The sequence below is a fragment of the Falco cherrug genome, chromosome 6 (assembly GCF_023634085.1).
Source record: "Falco cherrug isolate bFalChe1 chromosome 6, bFalChe1.pri, whole genome shotgun sequence".
Classification (NCBI taxonomy): Eukaryota; Metazoa; Chordata; class Aves; order Falconiformes; family Falconidae; genus Falco; species Falco cherrug.
The window spans coordinates 25355011-25372158 of NC_073702.1; the positions used below are offsets into that span (position 1 = coordinate 25355011).

The following is a 17148-nucleotide window of genomic DNA, read 5'->3' on the forward strand; positions in this document are numbered from 1 at the left end:
TGCTGATAATATATACATGAATAAGATTAGTTCATCCCAAAGTGACAATCAAAAAACATACTCTTTGAAAAAATTCCCTCACTGTATTTAAAAGTGATAGCTCTGAAAAGAATAGTCTTAAAATTAAACCATTTTTCCATTATGAAGTTTTTATAGATAAATTATGAAGCCTCTAAAAAGAAGCAGCAGAGGTCAACTGTAAATCATCAAGCTAGAATAAGACTTAAAAATTAAATTTCAATACATAGTAGTAATTGTAGGGTATCGCCTTTTGTTGAAATCATCTAAGCTTAGTTGACATGGTTTTGCTGTGTAAGAGGGCATTACTTCTTTAGAAATCTGAACCATGGAGAGCAAAATCCGTTCTCCTGTGCTTTTAAGTAAACATTTTAATTACAGGATGTGCTGGCTTGTTTTGAATATTCCTTGACCTGTTGCCTTGTTAAATTCAGTAGTGAGTGAAATACAATAGAGGATATGGGTTTGATTCCAAATAGTTTTGTCAAAAGGCAGCGCATGTCAAAATCCAGTGTTTATATAAAATTATTCCTAGTGGGATTTCACAGGAATAAAAATGCCTACTTGTATAGGAACCTATTAAAAAGAAATGTGTTACATGTGTGCCTTAAATATGTGGCCTAACAGTAAACAAGTAGGTGAAACCTTTCAGACAATATAATATTCTTAATCTAACAAGCACATGTATTTCTGTTACAGTTATAGTATTAATGTAGTCAATCTTACTTTCTTGGGGTTTTTTTTCCCCGTAATGTAACTGTTTTTATTGAGGAAGGTATAGGGGTTTTTTTCCCTGCTGTCAATCTGTTTTTTAATAAAATTTTTTATTCTGAATTCTACAACCTGCCTTTCAGAGCTTCATAACTCTATTAGTATTGATCGGCTAGTGTCATCAACAAATATAATTTACCTCTTCCCAACTGCTTTCTTGCTAACCTAGACAATGTAAAATGAAAATTCCAGTATTTTCTAAAATCTGACATGCCTTTTTTAACTCTTCACTCCTTTTTATTTGTCACCAGCTTCATATTAAAATGTTAAGGAATACTTATCAGAAAGCTAAACTTCCGTGTCTTGCAAGATAGAGTGGAAGCTGTGTTTTTGTAGATTTGTGTGCAGTTTCTTTTTCTGTCATGTATTTTTGAGCAACAGGAATTAACTTCTCTGCACTGTTGTTTTTTCAGCAGAAAAAGGCTGGATTACAAGCCTTCGATGCAACATGATATGGTGATGTCATAGAACAGCAAATCCACAGGCTGTTGTTTAGACCAAAATTCTTAGCTCAGAATTAACTATTCCATGACATCACTTTCTGTGATTCTCTTTATTTTTTTGCTCTGATGTGGCTTTGATGAAGGTTCATGGGACTCATATGACAGACTGCCTTTGCCTTTTTCATCTCCCGTTCGCTCCATGGAGCTCTGCTGGGCTGTGTTTCAAACCCATTATGCTCACAATGTTCTCTTCCACCATGGTATGCACACAGGTCACCTTGCTGAGTCCTGTGAGAACAAAGGTTCATAACCATCCACCCTGTGAAAGGATTTTTAGTAACTTGTTGCTTCTTTCAGGCTCTTTCCTGATATTTTTGTTTCAGACAAGTTCAGAGTTCAAAGGTTCCATTTTCTTAGGTGGAGAAAATTAAAGATTTTGGATGCTGGTGACAATGCAGTAATAGAGGACTCAGTGGAGGTGGTAGTGTCAGTTTTTACACAACTGTTAACCAGTAGTTAAAGGGTTATTTTGGCAATTAAATATCTTCACATGCATTTTCTACTGCCATGTGTTTCTTCCTGAGAAGTGTGTATAAGTTGTATTAGCACTTTATATAAGCTGAACTAATAGAAAGCTTTACTAAATCTAAAGTAAATTTATGGTCATTTTTTTAAACCAGAAAAAGAGTTTATCAATGTAGGAGCTGAATTAGATATATTATTTATACCTCATGTCATTTAACTAAAAAGAAGCTTACCTGGGGACAGGAACACATCTTGGAAATGTACTTAACTAGAAATCTTCGAGTCTCTTTTTTATAAACACGAGTATTTACAGAATACATGTGAATGAGTGGCTTGCATAAATGCTGTGGGTTTTATCATGAGCAATTTGCTTGTCTGATTTGACTTGAAGTTACAAAGTACTGTTTACATGGAGTGGTAAGATAACCTTACCAGTGGTAAAAGCTTATTTCTTTTCTGTTTTCCCCAGTTAACACGCTTATGTGAGAGCATACATACAGTTTTGTCTGTCTGAAAAAAAATAAAAATTAAGTCTGCTATTTAGAAGGATTACAAGTAAGCTGAGGAAGAAGGCAGAAACAGTTGGTGTTTCTCAGATTTTAAATGAAGTTCGCAGTCTGTTTAATAAGCAGTAAGTAATAGAAATTCACTGGATGAGTTTGCTGGGTGCTTACAGTAAAATTTCTTGCAGGGTACTAGTTATGTCAGGAGTTTCAAAAAGAAAGAGAAGAAAGAGATGATAGAGTTTTAGCTCCTGTGTGAAATAGTAATATACATCATGGTTTGAAAAGTCATTACACTGACTGTACCATGGGCCAGCTTCCTTCTGATTTTGTTTGAGAGATCTGTCATCACCCTTGATGTACCTACTAAGGATCCCACTGGAATGCTTTTTGGTCACATGCTATGAACGAAGTACTAAGTGGTTGAGAAATAATACATTAATAAAGTACATTTTGAAGTAATATAGTTTTGAATGCCTATTACTGCTGAGTCCTTAGTTGTGATAGGAAATAAATCAGATTCTTATGGAGTCTCAGTTGGCCTGGAGTCGCATTCATCATTCTGACATACTCTGACACCACTTCTGATAATGTAGATTGGTAATGGGTTATTCCTTCCCCTTGCATGAATCATAATAGTGTGGCTTCACTCACCAATATGTAAGATCAATACTTTACCAAGTATGCAATCCTAAAAAGTTTTACAAAAAATTATATACATTCTATAAAAATTGATAATGTGAAACATTTCCACTGCACTCCATTAACTACCCATCTATCTGTATGTTGAGCTGTTCTGTTACCATTTCAGATTTTCTGTATAAGTATTTATTGAGTTGACCTTTTGCTGCATTTGACAAGAGAATGTAATGATACAAACTCGTTCAGAGTTGAAAATGCTAGAACACAGTCATTAACGAAAAATGTTGTGAAAACTTTAGATTCCTTTCATTTTGTACCTGAGATTTTCCCAAAGCTTTACTGATGATCAGGACTTTTCCCTTTTTTACCTTTGCCTCAGAAATCCTGTTGAGCGCAGTAGTAGGTGCATAGTTTGTGTATTAGTAGTGAATTAAGACTCATGGTTTAACCCAGCCAGTAACTAAGTGCCATGCAGCTGCTTGCTTGATCCCACCCTGGTAGGATGGGGAGGAGAATCGGAAAAAGGTAAAACCTCTAGGTTGAGATGAGAACATTTTAGTAATTGAAATAAAGTAATAATAATAATAATAATTGTAATGAAGAGAGGGAGAGAGGAATAAAACCCAAGGGGAAAAAAGCAAAGTGATGCGCAACACAGCTGCTCACCACCCACTGACCCAGTCAGTCCCTGACCAGCAATCAGCCAGCCCCAGCCAACTTCCCCCAGTTTATATACTGAGAATGATGGAATATCCCTTTGGCTAGTTCGGGTCAGCTGTCCTGGCTCTTCTTTCTCCCTGCTTCTTGTGCGTCTGCTCGGAGCATGGGGAACTGAAAAGTCCTTGATTTAGAGTAAGCACTGCTTAGCAACAGCTAAAACATCAATGTGTTATCAACATTATTTTCATGCTGAATTCAAAGTGCAGCACTGTACCAGCTGCTAAGAAGAAAATTGATTCTATCCCATTCAGAACCAGGACAACTACTTTCTCTGAAAGAACAGTACCAAACTAGCTGGTTTTAGGCACTCCTTTTTTTGGCAGGAGTGCTGTTGGATGGTGGGGTTAGAACTTGGTCACCAGAGGGGTGGTAGAGATGAAGCCACTTGTAGGTCACATTTGCTTCAGAAGTTTGCGGTGCAGTTCTTAAGTTTGCAGTGTCTACAAAGCAATTTTTCTGTGGTGCTCTGGCACAGAATTTATGACTAAATTATTTTTGCCTGCTTTTGCGTTATTGTTCACCCCCCACGCTTTGTGTATCTTCACTTGCCTCGTGCTAGGTACTAGTCAGGATATATACATAAAGTATTTCACATCTTTTGTTACTGGTTGAATAACCTTTTACACTTAATAGAATTTCAAAGGCATTTTTGTTTTCTTAATCTTTATTCCACATATGATGATGCATGAAACTCATGTACATCCATTACGGGAACACAGCATTCCATAGGGAATAGTTAGCATCAGCAAAAGAGAATTTATGTAAATGTAAGTGGGTTACTCTGAAGGTCATAATTAGTGAATTTTGTGATTAAAATTTTGTCAACCTTTAAAAAAATGTCTAGAGGCAGTGACTCATTGTATATAGCATTTACCTTTTTGACATACAACAGGTGCAAAAATCTTTCTGAAAAGCTCCCGAGTCCTATTTTTTGAGAAAAGATGAGGCAAGAGGTGACTTGAGCAGGAAATCCCCTTAGAATATATCTAAAGTAAGCAAATATATTATATTAAAATACTGGAACTGTAGCACAGTATTTTGCAAGGCCTGTTTCCCATTATGCTAGCTCTGATTTGTTTTTAATAGTAGCATTTAGTTTATGTTCAGTATTATTGTCTGTGTATCAGGATATGCAGTTATCTGAAAGCAAGATGTTGCAGACGTTGGGCTTCCCTAAAGCTCCTGAATCTGCCCTTGAAGTCAGCCAGGATGCTTGTAAAGTTAGAGGTTTGGGTCTTTGGTAAATAAGGTAGCAACAACAACAACAATAATAATAATAGTAAACTAATGTGAAAAGGAAGGCTTTTTTCTCCACAAATACTGCTTAAATTTCTTCCTCTGTTCTTTGATGTTTTTAATAAACCAGAAAATACACAAAATACACCATCTTTATGAAGAGTCAGTCTCATGGAATAGTCTTATTTAGTAACTCTTCTGTGGGAGATCTGGCATTAATGAAGTAAAACTTGGACCAAGTGTCATCTTTAGAGCAATGGGAATGGTCTGTGCTCAGCATAATGGACTCAGACCTTTACACAAACCTATAGATATTAACAGAAAAAAGAAACAAAACATTTTGTAATATACTTTAATTTCCCGGAGGAATTGATATATTTTTAGGTTTAATGTGTCTTATTTGTAAGTATTATTACTTTTGTTTTTCATTATGCTGTTTTTTATTTTTTACTCCTTTTGACTCAGTTTGGTTTCTTTTCTTACTTTTTGGTAATGTAGGGGCCCTTCATATCAGCTTTATTTGGAAAAGAATTACAGAGAAGTGGTTTTGCATGCCCTGGTCATACAACTTTTTCACAAGCATACTTTTAAGGCCAATAGTTTCATGTTATTTTATCTGCACTGATTGTAAAATATGCATAGTTACGAAACATTAGGAACAGTCTTGTAGCTGCAACTTCAGTAAATACCATTTTTTCAATCCTTCATTTTAATTAGTTTATTAAAATCTTCAGTGAAACATTGTACTTCCATGCACAAATTGTTTTTGAAAATTTGAGTAAGGTGCACTTTTTTCGTGCCTTCCAGGTTATGGTTCCATATGTGTTTATCTTTTTAAAACATTTTGCAATGTGTTTTAGCTGAGTAGTTTGCCGTTTTCTCATCTTTCACACGTTTCCTCAGGAGAAGAAATAGATAGTAACATAAAATGGACTTTGTGTCATGCACTCTAGTGAGAAATACCTTGTGTAATGTAGGCAAATCACAAACTGATCATTATCGCAAACACATCTAATACAATTAATTATGTTTCTAGGTTCTATGGTTCCTTTTTCCATGCGGATTTTATACGCCGAACTTCCTCAGTACCTAGGTAATCCTCAGGAATCACTTGACAGACTGCATAGTATGAAGATGATCTGCGCCAAGGTAACAGCTTCTCTATGCACTAACGTTTCTTAATGTTTTAAGAAATACATTGTATTATCCTATAATAACACTATGATAATGATATGAAAAATAAAATAAACAATAAACATTGTTTCAACGATTATATTTTTTACTCGATCTTGATACAAATAAAGAACTCACTAATAGAAATAATTAAGCACCTCTTCCATTTTAAGTTTTATCCGTTTCTCTTCTCCTCTGTGGTAGCTCTGGTAAAATGAGTAGAACGGTGGACAGTCTAGTTCTCTCACTTTCGTGCATTTGCCAGGGGACGCTAAGGACAGTAAGCAGATGTGTTTGAGGGCAAGTAGGTGAGCTTTCTTCCCTCACTCAGCTGTGTCCAGCTAGCTCAGAACATAGTTGTTGATGCTCTTGATCCTTCAGAAATAATTTGAAGAGCTCAGTTTGGGAACAACAGTCATTTGCGAATATAAATACAACCTGCTGAGTCTGTTTTGGGGGTTTTGTTTTCTTTTGTCAAGTGCTATAATACAAAGTCATGGCCAGAATTACAAGATGGGATTTGTCAGTGCTGAAATTGGAGTGATGGTGTTGTGAGCACTAACCTTATCCACTAAACCCAACACCCTAACTGTTAAGCATTCATCCTCAAATGTTTTTTACAGAAATCTTTCCCAAGTAGTCTAATGCAACAGTGATTATGAAGAAATACAGCATTGTTGTTTTATCTGTGACATTTCAAAGTTCAAAGCCTATATAGGATAAATATATGTGATTAATTTTTATTTTCAGTATTCCTTAGAAGTTTCCTATTTACTCCTGAAAATAACCTGGATAACTGAAGGGATTTGATAATTGCCAATTGTATAGCTGTAATGACCTTACCTATATAAAATCAGCTTGCTTCTAGCACAGTAACAGTAAACAACCAAATGTTTAAAGTAAAAAAACCTAGTTATTTGTATTATGATGGAAAAAGGTGAAAGAGTTAGGTAATAAGAGATGAATGTGGCATTTGTTATGGAGTTGGAAAGAATTGGACACTGTTTCCAAACAGTTGAGAGACATACTTAGTTTGGCCAAGAAGTGCTGCTTTTTAGCACCTCACAAATGATGTCACCTGTTCATGATCATGTCATCTAATAATATTACTGGCAGGCTGTTCTCTCCAGCCTTGTCCTTTATGAGCAGTCGTCCTCAATTGGAAATAATCTTTTTCTTCCAGGAACTGCCATACTCCTCTGTTGCAGGATTTCACAGTACTTCTACTGGTATTTGCCTGCCCTGGTCTGCAGCAGATCATCTGTTTCATACCTTGTTCTTATGTGATCTGGTATTAAGTGCTGCATCGTCTCCCCTTAGTCATGAAGGTGCCGCTAGATTCCGTGAACTTAACTCGTTTCTAAGATCCTTTATCCTGTAATGGAGAGAGAAAATTGTATGAATTTGAATGAGGAAGTGACTTCTGAGCAGGGCATTCATCAGCCATCTGGCTAACTTTATTGAAATGGCCATAATCTCAGTTATAGTGTGATCAGCTATGGTTCTCCACAGATTAGAGTTATTGGTCAATAGAGGACTGAAAGAAGAGGAAATTTACTCCCCCCGCCCCTTCTTTACAAGGTCTTTAATACAAGACCTTTAACTCACCTACAACCTTGAGGTAGCTCTGTCTGCTCTCTTTTCCATGAAGTGCGTATCCTTAGAGCATATAGAGTCTGCCAAGAAAGCTTTTAAACTATAATAGAAGATTTTGTTTGAACGTGAGCTAGGCTGATTATTTGTTTAAATAAGAGAAACTGGGTGTGCTGGAGAACATGAAATAGAAATAAAGGAGATTTAAAAATTAATATATTCATGTCTGCCTGCCCGCTAAGTTCTTGAAGAACAGGTTCGTTTACTCATGTTCTTACTCCATCAATTGCTCATAGCCTAGGTCGCTACAAATTCTGTATGATCTTCCCCTTGGGGAAAGCTGCTTTGTGGCTGGCTGCACATCTTCCACTAGCTTTTCAGAGGAGTCCCCTGTTCTCACTTGCTGTTGGTTCGTGGATTGCCATCTCTTTTCTCTGCCTTCCTGTGCCTGAGTTTGCAAAGTTTCTCCCAGGTTAGTGTGTTCAGCTGCAGTCAGAAAGAGAACGATCTCCCTTTGCTTCTGAAAGCTTCCATTAGAGCCAGGATACCATAGCCAGGACAAGCCATTGTCTGTGCTGATGGATGCTCATTTTTAGAGTACACAGAAAACTACAAACCAACAAGTAAAACATACCGTCCTTCTCAAGGGAATATTTCTGATCCGTTATTCTAGACACCTCATTGCAGATTACTTCATTTATTTGCATTCAATTAAATACCTTGTCTTTTGGAGAAATTCAAAGACAACTATAGAAACAAGAGTGTGAAAAAGAGCAGCTTGTAAAGATAAATATGTTTTTGAAAGACAGTTTTAAATTGGTGATATTTTAACCATTTGAAGTCAGGGTTGGCTGACAAAAACCATTGTTTGAATATATGTTTTGATTTTTGTATAAAATGCTGTTAGTGTAATACTCTCTATCTCACCTGGAATGTACAAGAATAAAGTTCATAACACTTTTAAAAACCCATGGCATAGCCAAGAAAATAATATAAAGGATGTACACTCATTAGTCTTAATATTTGTATATGACTCTTGGGAACCGTTTGGGTTATAACAGAATTAATTGGGGAGCTTTCAGCCAAAACCCTCTAGTGTTTTACTTCCCTGTTTTAAAAAGTGGAAAAATAATCTTTGGTCATCCATATTTACAGAAGGGCATACGAATAGTCATTATGTAAATGAGATGATCTTGGAGTCATAGAAGCTAGAAGAGAGAAAAGACCTATTAGCTCACCTAGTCTGTCTCTCTGCAGTGCAAGGTTGTTTTCTAGTTTTTAATGAGTGAACCTATGGAGCTGAGGCCACATCCCCTGGGAGGCTGTTCCAGGCTAATGCTAATGCATTCTTATCATAAGAAAATTTGTCTTTCTGTTTTGTTTCTCTTCCTTAATGTTATTCTAGTGGGGTTTTTTTTTCCTATCTCATACTTCCTTTTAACCTGCTAAATTCCCTCTTGCTTTTTGTTGTACGCATTCTGCAGACACTTTTCAACTTTGAATTAGCCATTTGACTTAAAGTTCTAACCATGTTTATTTTGTCACTGTTTTGGTAACTCGGTCTCTTCAGGCCCCATCTGCTTACATATTTCTGGTACCTGAAGCAGGATTGGAGGTTGAGTGCAAAAATATAGTTTTCATTTTCTCTGTAGAGGCAATAACATTTTAACATTTTCCAGTATTCCTGCATATTTGTAATCAAGATGTGGTTGGGTATTTTACATCTCTGTCTATAGGAACAGCTTTTGGGAAAGAAATAATCTGTAATGCCAAATGGGTATTATACCCTGCTGGAGGAATCCACTGAAATTGTTACTGTCTCTGTTATTGCTGGTCTTCCCAACATGAATTGCCTAAGTGAGTTGTTGCCCTAGTAAGTCCACCTTGAAATAAATCGTTGCCAAGAAATAGCTAAGCAGTAACAATAGTCATTTAAATCACAAAAGGGTTTGCTCTTTTCAAGCATTCATTTAAAAACACAGACATGATCACTTTAGTGCTAGTAATGCTGAGGACATGCTAATAAATGCTTACCTGGAGACCAAAATGTGAAAAGAATGACAGTCAGGCTTAATCTAAACTCCTCCCTTGTTTGTGCATAAGTATCCTAGCTGACTGACAGAGAGCTTCTGGCAATGCACACATCTCATAGCACAGCCTATTTCACTTTTTAACCCTAATCCCTCAAATGGCAGAGCTGTTCTGGGCTCTTCTACCAGGTGGGTGGAGCAGTAGCAAGTGGGTTAACAGTCTTGCTTCCTAAAAAAGCCTCTGCAAAAGTGTTTGTTAGCTCTGCACAACTTTTCAAAAATACTTCATGCCATTTGTCCATCAGCCGCTCCCTCTGAGTTCCATCACTCTCCTTCATGAGTAGTTACGTTCCTCCCTGGCCCTTCCCATACACATTCTTCGTATCTCCTGGTCTTCTGTTTTACTTCCAAAGTGATGAACTTTTGTCTCTTTTTTTTGTTTAGGTTTGGTTAGATTTGGTTTTATTTTCATTTTCATTCAACTTCCAGTTCTGGCTCAGTTACTAGGGTCACATAAATATTCTGTTTCTCAAATGTTACTTCAGTCTAGAGGGTATTCGTCTTGACGCCTTGTTTGATGAATTTGCAGAAATGATGATGATCCTGCACCAGACCGAGTACCTAAAAAGCCACAATTACAGAATCACCAAAAAAAAGTTTATTTTGAGTAAGAAGCCAATGCTGGTGAAAAGCTGTGGAAGAAGAAATAAAATATTAAAAAGGGATGTGTAAGAAACTAGGAATGCAAGTGGTCATGTGCATAGGTTAGTAATTACAGTATACAGGCAATTGATAAAGAGTGAAACAGAAGGCTCTGAAGCAATATTAGCCAGTGAAACTGCATTTATAAATATTCAAAGCAAGAAAAATCATGGGTCATGTGTAAAACCGGTGTTTTAAGTAAATGGCAGAAGTGTTCAATCATATTTCTCTTTATAATAGAAACAAGGATGTTTAGAGCTATCCCATGTGATATTGCTAGAATAAGCAGTTTACCATCTGTAGAGAAGTGGGCTGAGGGGATTTGCTAAAATTAAACATTTCATGTCAACTAACCCAGATAGCTTACACTGAGGAACTACCTGAATCATTAATGTTACTATTAAACAATTCTTGGAAAACTGCAGACATGACCAAATACTGAAGAACTGCAGATGATATTCTTATACTTAAGAAGGGCAAAAGGAGATAAACCTAGGGAATAAAACAATTAGCCTTAAATCAGCACAGAGTTCTGCTTTAATTATGTTGAGCTTGAGGTGATGGCTAGATATCCCCAAGTAATGTCACAGAATAGTTAATGTAATACTCTATTTGTATGCTAATATCTAATTTTTTTTCTTTTTTCGTGATGTTATTGACCATGTTTTCAGAGAAACCTGTTGTATTTTTAAATAGGACATCATGTCTCATTGATGAAGATACCTGGTTATGTTTAGACCATTTCAAGAGTAAGAACTTAGAGCCTTATTGTGAATGAGAAATGATCACTAGATATTTTCCAGGGAAAGAGAAAAATCATGGGTTTAGACTGGACAGAAAACAGTAAGGTGGTTTTGGTTTGTGTGAGAGAAGAATTTTTTTTCTCTGACAAGGTGCCTCATTATACGCTAGGCATTTAACACTGAAATGTGGTGCTTTGGTTTCTAAGCGATTTCTAAGTGGCTACACTGCTTTTGAAAGTGGGAGTGAGATGCAGTCTTGCAGGTGTGCCACTGCCATCTCATAAATTGGCACCTATCAACTAAGCTGCAGTATCTACTGGCGTATGATTATAGCCTCTCAGAATCTGAGGTAAGGCAACTTAGCCTAGCCCTCTGTGAACGAGGTTTACACTAAATCATATTACTTTATATTTGTCACGGGCTAGCAATTTTATCAGGAAAATTACCCTGGCTCAGCTGGCATGTGGTAACTGCTGTCATTTCATTGTGTGTCTCTCCTTGCTCTTCGGTTCTTTTGCAGCTAAATTTATGGCATCTAACTTCAAGCTTTCAATCTACTCTGAAAAGAGCTTGGTGTCTCACAGGGCAGTTCCTTCCACCTCAAGATGTCTAAAACAGGTGGCATGAACTGGCCTCCTGGAAGTACCAATTTCACTTCATTGACTGTAGAAGACACCAACATGCTGTCTGAGGCCAGATTAAATCTACCTGTCTTTGCTTTGGAGGATTTCCTGTGTTGTTTTCAAGTGTTTGCTGAGAAAGCATTGAGCACAATTGGAATGCTTTGCTGGTGTAGGATTCTTATACTGACGGAAACTTGGAGCTGTGTGTTCAGCAGTGCACTCAGTCCCCGCAAGAGGCAACGCTTGTATTTCCCCAGTAGGCTAACCACAGCGGCTGATTACATACAGCAAGTGGGCTTTATTAATAGTTTTTTGAAGGAAATCTCAAGCATTGTTCTACAACCAAAGTTATGCATCTATAACAGGAGAAATGGGGTGATCTGTGGGAATCGGAAAACAAATTTGGAGGAACCATAATGGGATTAGAAAAGAGAAAGTTGACATGCATTTCAAACGGAACCTTACATACATATTTTAAAAGTGCTTAAGACAGAAGCTTCATTAGGTTTACGTTTTCATTCTTCCAATAAAACAACAAATGTTTCATTCACTCAACCATTTACATGATTTAAAATCTATAATAAATAAAAAGAAGCAATAAAACCCAAACTTTGAGAAGGAAATTGCAGGAAGAACTAAAAGGACTACTTCATAAAGGACAAAAGGATGAAAGCGGAGCCCATACTTAGGGTGGGGGAGTCAAGAGGCAGTGGCTTTCTATGAAAAATCAGTTTGACTGGCTCTGTGGTCATTAATATTAATTCTCTGGTGAAGCATTTCATGTTTTGCTTAACAAAATATGTCCCTAGTGTGTTGACATTTCGTGGTCTGTAGGTATCAGAAACCTGAACTCTTAATAATCTTCTACCATACAATGTCTTTCTGACTTTGTGCAGTTGATCTAGCTATGGTAATAATCAGTAGTTTTGAACTGTACCTAGGTGGGGCATTCCTGCCTGAATTGGTTTACCTATGGAATGTCAATTGTAGATAATTTGCATTAAATATATAGTGCTGTTTAAACTCATGTTGGTTACTTCAAAAATTTACTACAGATACTAGAAAATTTGGAACAAGGCTTAGCTGAAGATGGAAGCATGACTAACATTACACAGGAGAACAGACAAGGTAGGTATTCTTTAAAACATTTTTTTCACAGGCGGTGTGTTTTTATCACTTGCCTAAGTATGCCAGAAGTTTTCACAAGACTGCCCTAGAGTTGTTAAAACAGTATTCTTGTAATCTCGTAGCCTACTCAGCCTCTGAAATGATACACCTAGTACTTTATTTGCTGGAATTAATTTCACAGTTTTGCCCTTGATCAAACTGATGTACTAAATTCTTTTTTCCTACTTAGAAGAAATAAAGAACATGGCTGCTGTCCTTTATTGATTAATATATAAGTGCATTGCTGTCACAGCTAGATGGATGTTTCATCTTAAGCCTTGGCTGACTGGCTTCTCTTGATCCTCATGTCTGAAATCCACCATATTTTTTTAGATCGAACTGCCATTATACAAGGGCTGTAGTGGCCTAGGATGCTGCTACATAGGTGGCTGAGTCTCAGCGTAGCTGCATGGTACTTAGACTCCTGAAATAACTAAGTAACTTTTAGGAATAAGATTTAGATGATATCTGCATCATAATTTTGTTTATTTTATTTACAATTATGTTTGTTTCCCAGTTCCTTCTATCTTAGTTGTTTAGCTTCAATAGTGTAGGACACATTACTGCCTAAAGAAGGGTCATCAGGACAAATTAGTTGTCCAAGCATCTTTTTTTTTCCTAAAAGAATTTATACTAATGAAGTAATTTGAGTACACTTAAGAATTGGACAAGAGGTGACATTTTAGGGATTGTTACGGATTATATGAATGACTCATGGTGCTTAGCAAGTTGAAAACACCAAGCCAAGAAAACCGTTCAGCTTCAGCTAACAGTCTAAGGAGTCTTACCATCTTCTTTCTAGGATTACATTCACCTACAGTCTGTGGGAAGTAAAAGTCTGCCTCTGAGACAGGAAGAGGTCAAGCAGAGTTGTTAGCGGAGTTAAAAAATTAGTATAAACATCTCCCTAAAACAGTGTCTGTATGGAAGGGTGCAGAGCTGTCTGAACTCTTCTGCCTGGTCTTCAAATCGACTGGACGTAAAAGCAGCCTTAATGTGTTATTTACTTGACTTCATACACCATCTAGATATGTCCTGAAAAAGTGAATGCACATGGGAGCAGCATATTTCATAAAGGCATTTGCAAATATAGTCAAATGAATACACTTCCTACTCTTCTCAAAAGGGTTAGGAAGAAGAGAATCTAATATTGAAGATTTATCCACAGAGATCCAGGAGTTTCTGTTCTTCTCTCCTTGCATCTACTATTCTTCCTTCTGTTCTCCTACTTACTTTTCCCTGTTATCCTCTTTCTGTTGCCATTTTTTTCCTTATTTATCCCCACATTCTTTTTCTTTTTAGCCCTTTAAAACTAAGACACTGATCCCCCTTTAAGGTACAAGGACTTTTTCCTAGCAGTGTCATAGTCCTGTGTCCTGCTGTCTGCCTCACTCATGACTTTCTGGCTCCTTGGTTTTTCCTCTCTGCCGCTGCTTTAGAGCTGAGATGAGCCCAGGAGGAGTCATAGTTAGGAAAGCAGCAGCTAGTAGTTACCAAGGGACAAGGCTGCTGAAATTTGGAAACGTCTTTGTATGTCTACTGTGCAGCTGCCTGTAGGTTTAAGACTGCCAAAAAGCCCATGGGACCTTTGCGGAGGCTGTTGACTGCTATTGTCTGTGGAGGTCAGCCAGGTCTGTTCCCCGTACGTTTCTTTGCTGCATTTGGAGCTCCAGGAGGCAGATAATAGGTTTGGGGTTTTTCATGTGAGACTAGCTGAAGCAACCCTTATTAACTTTATGTGAAGACAGCCTTAATTCATTATAAGGATTATGCTTAGCCTGTAATTTCGTTATTGTTGGTGTATGGAGGTGCCACACCAGTCAATTTACCATGTACATCTCTAGTCTGGAACCGAGTACCTCATTTGCCAGTTTTTCAACAGGCAGAGAGAGTTAGCATTGCACCACCTGCCTGGTAATGCATTCTGTAAGATGCCAATTTTGCAACTTTTTAGTGCACAGAGCTCCTATTGAAATGAATGGCAGTGTGGAGTATAGAGTCCTTGATAAATAAGAAGGAAAAACGAATGCTTAGAGTGAAAGCCTGGCTGCATGGACCTGCAGAGTGGGTTTCAGGCATCACAGTAGTATACAATGATCTGCTGTTTGGGTTTCGATTTTGTTTACTGCTTTGCAGGTTTTCTTTAACCCTCTTCTGCCAGTGCTAAGAAGCCTCATCCCACAGCACTACAGAATTTCCAGACCAGGTTCCTGCTCAGTTTATAGCACAGACTAAAGACATCCAGTCTGTCTATTTTGCAGTCCTTTCTGAGAACCGTAGCTGGTGCTGTTCGGTTGTTAACAGGATACCTAGATGTCTCCACTGCAGGAATCGGCATATAATTTGTTGTTACCTAAGTCCTAAAAGGCTGAATGTGGTTACCAAACTGTGAAGGCATGCAAAAAGGAGAGATTAACAGAAGTGAAATAACAAAGGAGAGTTATTTAATTATGTTGAGGTTTTACAGACACTTGTAAGGAGAAAAAAAACCCAGAAGTATATTGTAAAATATTTGCTCATGGTTTACAGCATCCTCTCCATTAATAGCAGTAGTGATGTGTGGTTGGGGTGAATTTCTAAAACAAAAGCTAGGAGTAATGAACGATTTGGGTGGGTGAAATGCTGTATTCAGACTTGGGCCCCACCTTATGCCCCTCTTTTGACAGTGATAATTTGGGAAATGGGTTGGGGGTTATTTTGTTTGTTTGTTTTTTGTTGGAGAGGATTGAAGGAGTGCTTTTCTTTTTAGGGAGGGGAGTAGACATTTCACTAAGCTCTCTTCTGGTTTGTAATGGCATTTATGTGTGCTGAAAGAATTATTTATGTGACCTGCCATTCTTTCATCAGAGACTACATTATTGATACAAATGAGTGGTCTCAGTTATCACAGTCTCTGGAATAGCCTCTTCTCCTTTTCCTCCCCCCCTTTCAAATCATTACAGTGACCTTGACAGCTGATTGACTGAGATACATTTATTTTCCAAATGTACTCAATTAATACTCCTAATGCTTATTTTTGAGGATTAGAAGAATATTTCGAGCATTGATGTATGGTACTGTAACACAAGAGAAAATAAGGATCTGCGTGAACTGTTCTTTTAAAACATCAGGAGTCTGTCTGCAAAGCAAAAGAGAGAAGTCTGCTGCTGCAGCTTTTAATGCCTGCAAGCTCCAAGAGCATGGGGAAAGCAGACAGGCTTGGCAGATTTTTTCCAGTATATCTCTAAGCCAGAGGCAAGCACAAACAGTTCCAGACTCAGCCAGTTCTCACCCTGCGTGTTTTGGCTCTGAAATGACATTTCAGCTGTGTTTGATTTTTGAATTTATCACATTTAATGCTGTAGATTTAAACTGATGCTCATTATCACTTGAATCTTTTTATGCACCTTTTGTTCTGGTATTGGAAATTGCGTGGCTGCTTTTGGTGTTTAATATTTGGCCTGAGCTCAAAGCTGCGTGGCCGTCTGTGTTTTGTGTTGTTACATCATATATGGTACCCAGAGCTGCTTGAGCAGTTCCCTCTGAGAGATGCAGAATTTTCTGTCTGATGGTGCAGCATGGCCGAGAATTAAAAATCGTAGGCTAAACCCCAGTGGTGTTAATGAGGAGATCTTTCAAAATTGTAATTCATAGGACCAATAATTGATGGCAAGAAAGAACCTCTAATTTATTTGTGCAAATTCACAAGCTGCTCTTATTTTGCAGCCTCTGTTCAGCTGTGGAGGTCACGTCTGGGCAGAGTGATGTACTCCATGGCAAACTGTCTGCTAATGATGAAGGTACGTGGGTGGCAGCAACTGCAGAGGTACCGTATTTTCTGGAATAGAATGTCAGAGAAAGTGCAAGAGAATTACTGGTGCATAGATAAGGGAAGACTACCTGACTGTACTTGAAGGTTTTGCTTAGTGAAGAAATAATTAGACTTAATAATGTCTTATTTAATAGATAACTATTTGCATTAATGTTTTTTGTGAACGTATCTGTACTTACTTCTCCCCAAATCATCCTAGAGAACATGCTGTAACAATACAAAATTTGCATTTTTAAATTGAATTTTTCAAACACTTAACTAAATGCTGTAATTAAAAGCAATTATGTGCTCTGTCTTTTTCAAACTGTGCTGTAGGACTGTTGCTCTGTTTGTGAGAGTTAATAGTGCTGTAGCCTTTGTGTATGCTGAAGATCCAGAACATCTAAATGCATCCTCCCTTGTCAACCTATCTCAATTGCAAGATATCTTCTTTCAAGCTTAAATCCTC

The 17148-nt window shown here is 37.4% G+C and overlaps 1 protein-coding gene across 3 annotated transcripts in view; it reads left to right on the forward strand.

Annotated features, from left to right (window-relative positions):
- The window catches only part of TRAPPC12 (trafficking protein particle complex subunit 12), a 61784-nt gene that overhangs the window by 26771 nt on the left and 17865 nt on the right, over nt 1-17148 (forward strand). For all 3 annotated transcript variants that reach the window (XM_055713863.1, XM_055713864.1, XM_055713865.1), the window contains exons 6-8: nt 5895-6007; nt 12778-12850; nt 16595-16668. In XM_055713863.1, the coding sequence (XP_055569838.1) occupies nt 5895-6007; nt 12778-12850; nt 16595-16668 (260 nt within the window). The remainder of the gene's footprint in view (nt 1-5894; nt 6008-12777; nt 12851-16594; nt 16669-17148) is intronic.